The 14,089-nt window shown below is 43.9% G+C and overlaps 1 protein-coding gene across 8 annotated transcripts in view; it reads left to right on the forward strand.

Annotated features, from left to right (window-relative positions):
* The window catches only part of DAB1 (DAB adaptor protein 1), a 1,301,090-nt gene that overhangs the window by 1,225,336 nt on the left and 61,665 nt on the right, over positions 1-14,089 (forward strand). For 7 of the 8 annotated variants that reach the window (XM_020904860.2, XM_070468106.1, XM_020904934.2 and 4 more), the window contains 5 exons: positions 1,371-1,502; positions 2,128-2,247; positions 2,708-2,746; positions 4,321-4,386; positions 11,413-11,472. In XM_020904860.2, the coding sequence (XP_020760519.1) occupies positions 1,371-1,502; positions 2,128-2,247; positions 2,708-2,746; positions 4,321-4,386; positions 11,413-11,472 (417 nt within the window). The remainder of the gene's footprint in view (positions 1-1,370; positions 1,503-2,127; positions 2,248-2,707; positions 2,747-4,320; positions 4,387-11,412; positions 11,473-14,089) is intronic. The other variant, XM_070468111.1, reaches the window with a different exon arrangement.

Genomic DNA, 14,089 nt, shown 5'->3' on the forward strand with positions numbered 1-14,089 from the left:
TAGGAATAATTATAAATTTCTGTTTAGCTTTTTGAAATGTTGAAAATTGCCTGAGACCTCTTTTCATTATTTTTAATGACCCCTATAGATCCAGGACTTTGGGTTGGGAGCCATTGATCTGGTTCAAAGTTATCCTTTAATAGAGGAATAAAGAGAGATCCAGAGAGATACAGTGAGTGCCTTGTGTTCACATATAGTGGCTAGAATTCAAGCTTCTTAGCACCCAGTATAATGAAAAGGTCCTTTGTTAAGGACTTGAAACACATCATATAATGCTTAGATACATACATAAACCTTTACAGAGTACTGTTTAATAATGATTCTTTTAGGTACATTTCATCTAGGAAAATGACCCTAAAGAACACCATCAGTTAATAGGATGGTGGATGTTGCTTGTTGAAGTTTAGTTAACAAGGGCAAGAAGGTCAGTTTCAAATGATGTTTGAATTACTGATCAGCAATCCCAACTTAGTTCAACAACTATGGTTCAGGCACAGCACTAGGTACTAACAAAAATGAAGACAGAGTCAGGTGGGGAGACCAGGATTTAGGAAAATACAACAGAGAAGGAAGGTCTATGAAAGCCAGGAGCCCAGGGAGCTGTATGTGAGGAATCCTTTGGGGGTTCCAGGATCGCTAGACTGACGTTCTGGGGAACACAGGAGAGGGAGGGATCTCCTCTGCAGGGCAAAGAAGAGCACGCCTTGTTCAGGGGATTTCACAAGGTGGTGTGATTTCAAATAGGCTTTTCAAGAGGAATAGAATTCATGCAGGTGGGTAGAAGATCAGGTCTTACAGACAAGGGGACCAACACATGAAAACCCTCAGAGGTGTGGTGACCTGGGACAAAACAGAAAGGGTGTTTGATCCTCAGGTCAGTCTTATGACCACCACCTGTTGGAAAATTGTCATAACCATGCACATCTGTGGTCCTCTGAATGCAAAGGGTGTCCCTGGTCATTGTACAGTATACACCGTTCAGCAGGACAAGCAGAGGCCCTGGTTATGTGAGTGTAGTAAATATCAATGCAGAACGTAGACTGGGCTGTGTCATGAGGAAAGACGTGGAAGGAGCCTGTACCACCGAGTGAGGCTGACTGGCCCTGGCAAGCAGAGGAAGGAGCCCCCGTCACAGATGCCCACTGAATCTGAACAGTCCTGTTTATCTCTCTGGTCACAGCATCAAGACCATGGAAGGAAGCCTCCATTTCTCAAGGGCAGACACAGCTCTTTTTTTCCTTCCATCTGGACCAAGCAGCTTTTCCAAAGCCCTCTGGGCTTGTTCACACGTAGCGGAAACACATCTCTTATTGATCAACAGCTCGGAGGGAAAGTCCCCTGAAATAGGCTCTTCTTTTTGTCTCTCACAGGCCCTTCAGCATCATCATGCTGTTCACGAAATTTCCTACATCGCAAAGGACATCACAGATCACCGGGCCTTCGGATACGTTTGTGGGAAGGAAGGGAATCACAGATTTGTGGCCATAAAAACAGCCCAGGCGGTGAGTAGCCCCCTTCCAAGGAGGAAGCTTTTTCTTGTACCTTTTCTGGGATAGCACAGTCACACCATTGGTCTTCGAGGGCCCATTGTGACATGTGACTCAGCGATGCTGACACTCAGCTTCCCATCTGGAAAAGATAAACAGCCTCAGAGCAAAGAAACAGGCTCGCGCCCATCCAGTTGTCTTGTTGTTGCTTTTTCTAATGGGTATTTCGTAATGACTCATTATTTTCCTTTCTGATTAAGTTGGATGGAGGCACACTATACAAGTAAGTTTCCTTGTGTTGCTAGCCTCATTTAAAAAGAAAATAAGAGAAAACAAATAGCTGTTTTGCATAAGGCCTACCCTAATTTTATTGTATTCGAAATTACTAATAAATAAAAGCAGTGCCTTTTATGCTCATGATTATTATGAATTTGCAAATATAATTAGTTGAAGAAATGAACTTTAGCCTAGATGCAATTTGCTAAACCAATATAACAAGGTAGAATTAATTAAAGATGGAATGCTTTCAGTTTAATAGAAAAAGGAAGGGCTGCGGGTTGTAGCCAGCAAAAACAAAAATTGGTCGCTACAGCTCAGTAACCATCCCCTTATTTATGTGCTTTTCTACCTTTTACTCCAGGCTGAACCTGTTATTCTGGACTTGAGAGATCTCTTTCAACTTATTTATGAATTGAAGCAAAGAGAAGAATTGGAAAAAAAGGCACAAAAGGATAAGCAGTGCGAACAAGCTGTGTATCAGGTATACCTGTGAATTTATCCTGGTACCGGAGACAGCAGGGGCTTAAAATAAACAGATATGAAAACTGACAGTCAAGGCTTCTCCTCCTGCTGCCAAGTAGGAATAAACAAAGATGAAAGGTTCCTGTGTAAATTACAGGCACCGAAAGCATGCCATTAGAAATGATCCCTATTCTCTGAGATTCTAGACATGTGAGAGAAAGTGAAATCTTAAAACTGGGGAAGATTTCAGGGGAGGAGATCTAAGGAAAGTCAATTGCATTTGCTTCTTGTTAGCAGTGGGGGTGGGGCGGCTACAAGTGTTCTCATTTTTCTCTCTGCCAGTTTTCTGCCTTAATGACCCACCAGCCTCTCCTACCCAGAGCTGGTTTCTTCACTGTCCTGTAATTTCTGAGTGCAGTCTCACATCTCTCGCTTTGTATCCTCTTCTTTTCACCCTCCCTTCCCTCACTCTGCTGTAGACAATTCTGGAAGAGGACGTTGAAGATCCTGTTTACCAGGTAATTTTGGAAACTCGTCGGGGTTGAGGGTCAGGAGAGGCCTGGGCCTGTGGCATAGGCATTTTGTCTCCAGGCTGCAGAGTCTGGAGAGGGACCAAGATTATTTCTGAGGATGAGGTCTGCCAAGCCCTCCAGGAGCAAATTTCCATAAAGACTAACAGAAGTTTGGCCGGCATCAGTAGCACAGGATTTAGAAATAGGCTTCTCCTTTCTTGCCCCTGCTTCTGCCTTCTCAGCAATCTGTATAAGTTTGATCCCAGAGCTGAATGTTTGCAAGAGTCCCTTGAATATTCTGAGTTCATTAGAGACACTGAATAATGAGGTGGCTTCAGTGAGTTAAGAGCCAGAGATGGGGACTGACATTTTGGCAACATTTGAACACACATCCAAAGGATGGTTTGTGAGCTGGGAAAAGGACTGTGAGGAGAAGTCTCTCTGGCCCCTGATTGTTCAGGCTGCCCCCTGACTTCCTGGCCCATGCCAGAGGGGCTGTTGTGAGTGGGGAGAAGGGAGATCCCACAGACGTGCCTACCCATAGCTTTCTCTGCACTTTCTTCAAGGTTGCAGCCTAAGTGTGGGTAGAGATGGCTTCTCTTGGGTTCAAGTATATGCTCTGTTTGAACAGATGCAGAGGAGAGAGGAGGCCTCTTCCACTCTGTGCTTATTCCCAAGGAGAGAGAGCAGCCAAACATTTGACTTATGGGACGTAAAAGACAATCCGAAATGTACATTTCTAACTGGGACACACATGGGTTCTATATGTGTGTGTCACACGTGCATTCTGTAGTTTCACAGAATGCATATAGTTTCACACGAAAGCTGCCACTGCTGTGATGAAAAGAAAATAATATAGATAAGAAATGAATAGAATCTGAATAATTTGAAAGAGAAGCATCTAACATGGACGTAAACAAAAGTCAAAGGTGCATTTGATGTCAGGCTTTGCTTTAGAATACCAGGGGTGTGGATTCGTATATAGTATGAGCTCAGCCCCTGGCTCATGGGCTTGGAGAGTGAAGAATATAGCCCTTTTTGAAATTGCCCAGTCTTTTAGAGTCTGAAACATGTATATGGCAAATTTGACTTCAGTATTTAAAACTGAGAATGCAGAGTAAGGTGATATGTATGAGATGAAGGTGTTTGGGGCTTCTGAGCACATCAGAATTGGCTTAGGACCGTGGGCCTTAGGGAGCAAAGGGGAGAGACCCCTGTAACCCAGAGTTAACAAAGTTGGGGTCCCAGGAGACATCATCCCCACACAGTAGTTCCCGCACAGGCAGACACTGCTGAGATCAGTGCCACTGGAGGAAGGGGTTATATCTCCAGAAAGTTCTGCAGCGCCTATGCAGTCCTGACTGAAAGGCTGACCATCAGGCCATGGTAGTTTTCCTTAGAAGAGGCAGGAGTGTGCCAGGCCACGCGGAATGTCAGTGTTGCCTCTTCAGGCTGTTTTCTCTTGTGCCTGTGACTTTAATGCTTACTACAATTTGTATCCTGAATTCCAAATGCTTTTTTTTTTTCTTTCCTCTTTCATTTTCCCCCTAACTTTTCCTCTCTGGCTGCTGCTGTCATAGTACATTGTGTTTGAGGCTGGACACGAGCCAATCCGTGATCCCGAAATGGAAGAAAACATTTATCAGGTATAAATCCCTTTCCTCTCCTTCCTGCGCACCGCCACCAGTGAACCACAGAAGGGGCTGAGCCCGCAGGGGCTCTTTTCTCCGTCCCAGCCTCTGCCTTGCTCTGCCGGTCATTCTGGGCTTGTTACAATACCTCTGTGTGAATGGGCGCCTAGTTCCCTGCCGTTTACCAGTAGTTTTCATGCTTGATCACTGACATGTTTAATGGCCAACTGGGTAGAATATTTTAATTTTTAATGGATCTTAACTATTTTCAGTTGACACAGAAATCAAACATTCCATTTTACTAAATTAATCCTTAGAAGGGTTGTTGTTCAGAATATGAGGGTCCTTCATTTCTCAAAAGAACGTGCTGTTGAATTTCTTTAAAAAGTCAATTGCACCACTGAAAATGAAGGCCAAATTCAAAAATGCTCTTTGGAGACAACACTGGGAATATTACCTGAATAAAAGAAAGTCGAGCTAAAGGTTCTGCCCCTTCTGAAGGGAAGTTAAATTAATATTCTTAAAAATATCTGCTTATGTGAAGAAGCCTAAACACATGTTTTTTTAAAATTTATTTTACCAAAGTATAATTGATTTACACTGTTGTGTTAATTTCTGCTCTACAGTACGATGATTCATTTGTACATGTACATGCCTTCTTTCTCATACTTTTCTGTTATGGTTTATCACAGGATGTTGAACATAGTTCCTTGTGCGTTATACAGTGGGACCTTGCTGTTTATCTTTTCTTTAGATAACAGTTTGCACCTGTTAATCCCAAACTCCCAATACTTACCCCCCACCCCCTTCTGTTGGCAATCACAAGCCTGCTGTACACTTTTAAACTCGTTAATTCTCCTAAATATGCTGTAAAGTAGGTATTTTAATCCCACTTTTTCAAGGGGAGACTGAGGCTCTGAGAGGTTGAGTAGCTTCCTCAACGCAGTACCTCTGTTAAGAGCTGGGACCAAACCCACACTGCTTCCCCTGTGCTTTTCCACCAAAGAATCTGTGTAATTACAGCACCGCCACACATCAAACAAAAATGACGACCTCCGATTTTTCATTAATTAGAATTTTAGCCCTAATTTGAAATATAAACATTATGGAAGCAGGAAAAATTTTAATGTATTTAAATAAGTGATTTTAATTTTCTTAATTTACTCAGTTGTGTGGTCTGTTATTCTGCCTTGGGCATGCATTACTTGTGTAATAAAAGTAAAACATATTTTCCGTTTTCATCAAATGCACAGCATTCTAAATGACCAAAGTATGTTAGTTCTACCAGCACCTCGGTTTAACCAGCCCTAGGGGGTAATAATCTATTTCTATCCACTGGTTCCATCTGGGTTCAAGTGCGAGCTTGCTCTTTGAGAATTTGTCTAAAATCATCGCTTACAGAGTTTCTGTCTTTAAACAGAAAAGTTGCATACCTGTCCTCGGTGTCAAATTTTAAAGTCCGACGTTGCAGTGTCTCAATATTGTTACTGAACCAAACTTGGGTCCTACTGACACCAGGTTGTGGTGAAGGAAAGAGCAGAGTTTATTGCAGGGTGCCAAGCAAGGAGCCCAGGGCTGCTAGTACTCAAAACACCCGAACTCCCCAGTGGGTTTCAGGAAAGCGTTTTAAAGGTCAGGTGAGGGAAGGGAGTTGCAGGGTGTGTGATCAGCTTGTGCACAGCTCTCTGGTTAATCATTTGGTAACAGGATGGTGTCACAGTATCGTTCCTTAGGCATCAATAGGTCTGGGCGCTCCATGCTCATGGGCATCAAGTAGTTAATTTCTTCAATTTGTTGGGGGTTTTAGCATCTGCAGAACAGCTCAGGAAATGTGCATCAGATCCTGTTATCTAGGTACTTCCAGAAGATATGAGGCAGGAGCCTGTTCTGGGAAGGCCCCATAGGATCCTGCTCAATTATAATGTGACTCCAGAGAAACCACTAACCAGTCATCTGATGAAGAGAGAGAACCTTTTAAAATAAAATTAGACTTTTCAATATAAGAGGTTCTTGAATGCAGACATTATCTGTAGTTGGCAGGGCTGCTTTTGTGCCCTGTCGGGGTCTCTAGGGGGCAGTCTAGTGTACTAGGAAGAACTGGCTTTGGGAAGCAGGGAACTAGGATATACTTCTGACTCTGTCACCAGCTACCTTTGGCTAAAGGATAGCAAGCAAGGCACTTGCCCTCTCTGAGTCTCAGTTTCCCCAGTGATAAAGTAGGAGAATAAGTTCTCCCTAAATCACATATAGGCTTGAGAATGAAACAAGATCACAAGGAGACTGTAAAGAAGAGGTTTCATCCCAGGTCACACACTGCATCCACAGCCATTAAGCCACCTTGTCAATCCCTTTCCTTCTCTGAGCCTCAGTTTACTTATCTATGAAATGAGCAAATAAGATCAAAGTTTCCCATGGGCATGGCCCTTTTCTGTTCTTTGCAACTAGTGCCTCAGCACAGGACTGTTAGAGAAACATGCTACCTTGCTTTACAGAGCAACAAGACTTAAAGTGCTGTGCATGCGTATGTGTGTGTGTGTATGTATAGTTTTGGTAACATTTCTCAAGCAAGGTCTCTGTGAGTGGGGGCTTATATACAGTATCTTCTTATGTCTCATAGACATAAGAGCTACCCCAAGTAGCTAGAGTCATAATTTCCACTTTACAGATGAGGAAAGACAGTGTCACAGACATAATGTATGTTGCCCAGGCTTACAGAGCTAGCAAGAGGTAGAACCTCCCACTTGCTGACTTCTGCACATAAATAAATAAATCCAAAGTCTCTTTTCAGTTCAGAATATCCTTGATGATAAGTTTTAACAGTAGAGTCTATATAGGTTTCAAGTCAGTATCTAAAAGTTACCCTTGTGTTAACAGTTCTGACCTCCAGGATCTTCCCCTCTGTCCATAATTAATAGGAAGAACCATTTAAGGGAACGACTGTTTTGTTGCTCTCTGTTGGAAGGGCCTCTGGTCATCTTTCTCGCTTGTCTTGCCAATCCTCTGGGCCTCATTTCGCTTAACAAGAAATAAGCTCTTGAGCCTGAAGATAGGCTGTGCTTTTAGGGAGCTGCTATTGGGAGCCTCAGCATTTTTTTAGGACCTACAAGTGTCCCATATTTATTCTTCCTGAGTAGATTTCAATGTTTCTTATACTTTGGCTTGGTCAAGGTAGCCTCCGATTTTATTTTATTTTGTTTTATTTTATTTATCCTCTGTTTTCTGGAATGAGGGCCTAAGGTTTTAACTGTTTTGCAACCTCAGGTGAAGTACCTAACTTTTGTGTCTCAATTTCCTGGACTACAGACTATAGATACTATAGTCTCTGCTTCTAAAAGTGGTATGAATATGTAAAGCAACCAGGACAGGACTTTGGTACATAGTAGGTTTTGTGTAAATGTTAGTTCCTTTCACTTGCTAATGCCATCAATATCAGACGCTGCTTGAGATGTCTTATGATGATGTATTAAGTGAAGTAGAACATGACTTGCTCACCTTATCTTGTCAGAGAGCCCAGTGGAAAGCTGCAGCCTCACTTGACTTCGCTATTTATGACTCCAGCACAAGGGAGGGAGAGACTCTTGAGTAAATGTCACCTCTCTTTGAGGATCAGTAGTCTTATTTTCAAAACTGGATTAATAATAATAATAATTGTCTTTCTATTTGCATGCCTCAGGAAAAAATTATTAGTTGTCTTTTTTAAAACAACACAGAACCCCACAGTACAATGTGTTTTTACCCACCACTTAATTCTGACCCTTCCAACAACTCGGTGAGATGAGTACAGTTGTAATAACTACCATTTTAAATGTAAGATATTTAAGTCCTTCATACTTAAGTGATGGGCCCAAGGCCAGAGCCTCTGATTTTAAAACCTAGTGTTCCTTCAGACTTTAGCAAGCTTCTATCTTCAGCGGGATTGCAGCTTGCCAAGGGCACATTCTCCAAGTTTGTTCATTCGAAAATCATTTTTAATTACCCAAGATTTGTTACACATTGTTATTTTAAAATGACATGTCTCTAATCCTATGTCACCCAGCCATCAACCTGCCCCTCTACACTATTAATATATCACTGCACTGAAAGTGTCTTCTGTATGGGTGGTCCTTAATGTATAGTTTTTAGAGTAATTTCATTTATTCATTCAATAAATAGTTACGTATGGAGCACCAGCCTGTGCTGGGTGCATCGGGATGTAATAGTGACATACAGCCTGGTCCCCACCTTCAAGGCGTTTGTATGTAACTCCTTCGATACTCATGACAACCAGATGAGGAAACAGGTTCAGAGAGCAGTGACTTCTCCAGGGTCATGCAGCCTGTGGCAGAGCCAGGATTAGGAACCAAACCTTCCACCTCATTTTGGTCCAGGACTGTTATCACTTTTTACAGCATCATATTACTGAAATGGTCCACAGATGGGACATACCAGTTAGGGGAAGATGAGACCCAAGACCAAGGCACTGTCTGGCCTTCACCCTTTTAGTGTTTCTGCTGGTTTTTCTGTCTTTAGCACATATGTGGTAAATGTGTGATGCTTAGAAGTTTCTTATTTAACCAGTATTTACAGATGGGGAAACAAAGGGAATAAAACATCTACTGAGCCCTCAGCAGGCTTACAGATCAGTCAGAATTCAGAGCAACCAGGAAGCTGCAGTGTGGTTTGACAACCACTTTGTAAGATAAAGCTCCTTTTACACCCTCCTTCAGTAGCCTGATGACTTTTCCATCTCCCCCAGCGAGACCAAGAGCACTGATAAGTCAGGGGCCACGTTCGTCTTGTTCAGCACATTGTCCTAGGGAAAGCACAGTCACAACACTTAATAGGTTCTTGGTAACTTTTATTTCTTAATGAAAGGATGCACCAGATGTTATGAGTACAGAGGAATGCTCCACCAGTACTCTGGTGGCGCTCCCAACATGATGCCTTAGCTGAAATAATTCTTAAAACACAAACAGGCAGGTTGATATCTCACCCATGGGACAGCCATGCAGAAAAGCTTTTTCAATTATGCACAGTTTGGGTTTCTCTATCCAACTGCTTCTCCTCCATTTGCAGGCATAATTGAGAGTCAGCTGCGGTTCAACTTGCTCAGTGCCCATAGTGAGCAGTGAATTGCAGGGAACAGAAAAACACTGTTCATTTTGCTCAGGCAAGGGTGAGCTGCTAGTAAAAATAAAAGTGAGGGCTTGTAATTTATTGGCCCTTGTTAACAAGGACTCTGTAGGCATTCTTAGAGGGTTCCTTTTGGAGGAAGCTTGCTTATAAGGAGCAAAGAAATTACATTCTTCATGGGCTGCCTGCAAACTAAAGTTTGCAGGAGTAACTCTGAAAGTGCATCTTCTGCACAGCCATGCTCACTCAGAGTCCTGTTGTTTTGCAAGGATGTGCACGAGCTTCCAGGAGTATAGAACGGATGTCAGAGGACAAGAAGCACCCAAATCTACTGTGGGAATGGTGGAAACGGGGGGGAGCTGCAGCTGTCTGTATGATGCAGTAGTTCAAGGCAGACCATGCAGGCTGACGCTCCTGGCTTCCCACTCACAGAGATTAAATGAGGATGTATGTGAACATAAATGTTTAGAATAATGCCTGGCACATAGAAAATGCTCTGGCAGTGTTAGCTTATACCGTTAGTGATAAATGTCTTGTTCCATAGCCAGAATGAGCTACCTTTGACTCTGATCACTTAACTAGCTATGAAACTTTGGGCAAATTTCCCTAACATCTCTGAGCCTCACTGTCTACTACTTAAAGTGGAGATTTTAATACCAACTTCTCAGGGTTGGTGTAAAGATTTTAAGGTAAGCGAGAGTGAAATGGCAAAGGGACTCAAGGAATAAGCTGAAATTCTTCTCTAAGCTGGTCCAAGCTTAAAAGATACTTTTTCTGAACTATTCTCCATACTCGTCGATGATTACTTAGATGATTACTTACGTAGCAGACCCCTATGAATGACTCCTGGCTCTTGTGGGCCGTGCCTGCTTTTAAAGGGCTCCCTGTCTGATCAAAGATAGACCAGTTATCAGACAGAAAACCACTACTGGCTGATCCCTCCCATGGAGGGTTTGAATTAAGCTTTGCTACTTGCTGAGGATGAACTAGTGACAGAAACTGGAATGTTTCAGAGCAAGGCCCCTGATAGACTCATTTGAAAAGTATTCCACAAGTCCATTGTTATTCATATGTATTTGCATACATATTTACATAATGTATCAATGGCAAAAGACGTTATCATTCTAACACTTCACAGTATGATGGAGCCGAGTAAACTTTTATTATTTACTCTCCTTTCTCTTTAAGCAAGAGCTGAAGTTCCCATTTCAGTGAGGCTCAGAGGAGCTAAGTGACTTGCTTAGAGCTTGACAGTTGTCATGTGGCCCAGTAAGGCCAGATGGATGAGGAAGAGAAGAGGGAGCAAAGAAGTTACAGAGAAGTGTTAGAAAACCATCAGAGAGGTTTTGGCTTCTAGTCGCATGCTTTTCCTGCCATGGATGGACCCTTTTCTTAAAGAAAAACCTTTGGTGATTATCAGATAGTATGTGAGTGATCCCAACAGAAGCTGTATTTTGTCTTAGAACCTTGATATTTGTTGTATTTTAAATAACCTGGACCTCAGATCAGCATGGAGTATTTCAAGCTCAGCTGCAAACTGTTTTTAACAACTTTAGGCAACTCCTAGCACCTCCCTGGCATCATTTTTGTCTTTGGTGAGATGATTATTTTTTCACCACATGGTCTCTGAGGTCTCTGCCTTTTGCCCTCTCTGCTGTGGTACTGTGAGGAGTCCAGTGGCAGACACATTCTGCAAACCTTTGTGGAGTGATTCACACCCCCTCTCCTCCTCCAGCTTGCCTGAGAGAAGGAGCCTGGCCTGACACTTTCATGATACCAGCAGCTCCTTCTGCTGCTGAAAGTTGGCCCCTCGGGCCTCAGGGCTGAGTTCACACACACTTAGCCAGGGGAAGGAGAGCCTGGCTTCTTTGTTCTTCAAAAGCAGAGTACCAGGGTGTTTTGACTGTGTTGAATTTGATTTTTTCGTAGGTTCCCACCAGCCAAAAGAAGGAAGGTGTTTATGATGTGCCAAAAAGTCAACCTGTAAGTGTAAGTATATCTCCTCTCTTCTGCTGGATCCCCACAACCTGGCTTTATACCGAGGCTTGGTCTGCAATCCAAGGAAGGGAGTCCACAATTCTTTCTTATGGATACAGATCACCACCTGTATGGCTTTGCTGGGGAAAGCGTGCTGGGGACTCAGTGGGTCAGGGGAAGGGGGTTAGAAGTGGAAATGATGGGGCTGAGTCTGCTTGAAGGTCTGGCTCCCTGAGTGGTAATCTGCTGAATCATGAAAACTCCTATGTCCAAGGGATTCAGAGTCTCAGGTATTTTATGGAAAAAGTCTCCAGCCAAAGACTCCATGACGCCTGGTCAAGCAGAGGCAGTTCTTGGTTCTGGGAAGAGAGTTGTTCACTCAATTTGAAAGTGGTCAGGAAGCTTCAGAGAGACAGAACAAAGGCTGGCCAGAGCCTTTGGAGTGTGTTAAGGGTCCGGTCAGTGATCAGCACACTATAGAAAAGGCCATGTGTTGTAGGCTTGCAGAGAACCCAGGGGGCCCGCTGCACCTGGACCCCATCTGCTAGGGGGACTCCTGGAAATCTGAGATACAGAGGAAAATGCTCAGTTGTGTGTCACTGCTAGGCTCAGAACCATGTTTGAGACCTTCAGTTGCACTCCGAAGGCACCCTCTACCTAACCCAGGCAGCCCTGGGGAGCCAGTGCAGGCTTTGCGTGGGGGGACCTGTGACTTGCCTCAGCTTGTGTAGAAAGAACTGGGGTGTTTAGTCTCTGTTGACCTCATTCAACCATGGGTGGAAGGAGCATCGGTTTTGAAGTCATACTAACCCTCAAGAACCTAGCTCTGGTCCTAACAGAGCTATTGTGAGGTTAAATGACCTTATTTGGAACACTGTTATCAGTCCTGGACCCCACACCATGAGAGACATAGAGACAGGCCTGTATGTTTCAAGATAAGATTCATCATGAGGTTTCAAACCCAATTTGGTGAATAAGTAGCAGAAGCACCTGAAAACCTTTGGCCTGGAGAAATGAAACCATGACTATGGAGGTGGGCATCCCTAGGGCCATTAAATGGAAGAGGGATTATACTATTCTGTATCTGCCAACTCTTGGAACTGAGACAAGGGGATGGCACTACAAGAAAGCCAGTTCTAACTCCAACTAAGGGTGATCTGCTGATGGTCAGAACTGCTCAAGCGTGGAACTCTGGCACCTCAGAGGGTAAGCTCCCCATCGCTGGAGCTGTACAAGGAGAGCCTTGAAGACCACCTGTCAGAAAGGTGATGGGATGAAGGTGGGGGGAGGGGCGGGGATTCAGACATGGAATGGCCAGAGGGGCAAGCCTTTGATACCCTTTCCAAACCTGAGTTTCTGGATTCCTCCAATCAGGAGTCTTTCTGGTCCCTTCTTTCCCTCCCCTGGCTCCACTCCCCTTTCTCCTAGTGAACTTTCTTTCTGATTCATTTCCATTTCTCTACCCACTCTGCGGTATCTTGAAGCCATCCTATCCCACCTAAATATGGCTTCCAAAACTCAATGCATGTTAGTTTTAGTAAGAAGACATATCTGAACACCAGCCCCTTTAAAACACCGAGTGTAGAAACAAAGTAGAAGGCAGACAGTACAGTGCCACTCAGAAAAAAGCAGTTTTTCTCCCAGAGGCCTTTGCATTTAATCAAGCCTGCTTGTCACCAAGACACTGGTCTGCTCTTCGTGTTTCAATTTGGTCCAGCCCCCATCACACAGCTCCCTCCAATTCAATTTGTGCCTAAATTGCCTTACTTGCCCCTAACAGGCTTAGATATGTGAGGAAACATGCTCCATTTGCTGCCTTGGTTTTTGTGAATTTATTAACCAGTCTGGCCACACCACCTCCATGCTTAGTAGCTCCAAAAAAAAGAAAAAAGAAAATCCAGACTTTTCAACCTGACATACACGGCACTCGGGTCCCAGCCTCTGCTGGATCTTTGACCTGCCTCGTCCTGGTCCAGCTCCACTGGACTCCACGGTTTCCCGTAGCAGTCATACCCTCCCCCAACCTCGCTGCAGCCCTCCCGCAACATCCAGCCTTGTGTTTCGGGGAGTCTTTCTTAATTCTCCCAACAGTGTCAGCACGTCGCCCCTGCATTTGTGCCTCCACACCTGTCGTTCCTCCAGGAGTAGACCACACGGTGGTGGAATCCTTCTTCCTCAGGAGCTTCTGGGAGCTTCCCGAGGCCCTTGTGTTACCAGAAGCAAGCCCAGGGCCTGGTTCGTAGCAGCCCGACACAACACGGCTGCGCGAGGGATAGTTAATAAATATATGAATGCTTCTTCCCTGTAGAAGGGATTTATGAGAATTCTTGCTATTTTTTAAATGGGAGTTTCCTGTTTCTCTGATTCACAATAGTCATTGAGGACGTATGCTAAGGTTGTGCTTAGAAAATGTCGGGGCTGCCTGAATGCCCACAGTGGCTTCCAACCCATTGTTACCACAGACTCTCAGAAGCATCGGATGGTGATCATGGCTTTTCCATGAACTATCTCAGTATTTCTAAAACTCTGAGAGCGGGAGAAAGTGAAAAGCATAGTCTCAAGTTAGAGGCAGATGGATGCACCTGGAATCTCAACTCCTGTCTATCCTTACTGCCCGTAAGGCTTCTGA

This window comes from Odocoileus virginianus, chromosome 5 (genome assembly GCF_023699985.2).
Source record: "Odocoileus virginianus isolate 20LAN1187 ecotype Illinois chromosome 5, Ovbor_1.2, whole genome shotgun sequence".
In the NCBI taxonomy this organism is placed as follows: domain Eukaryota; kingdom Metazoa; phylum Chordata; class Mammalia; order Artiodactyla; family Cervidae; genus Odocoileus; species Odocoileus virginianus.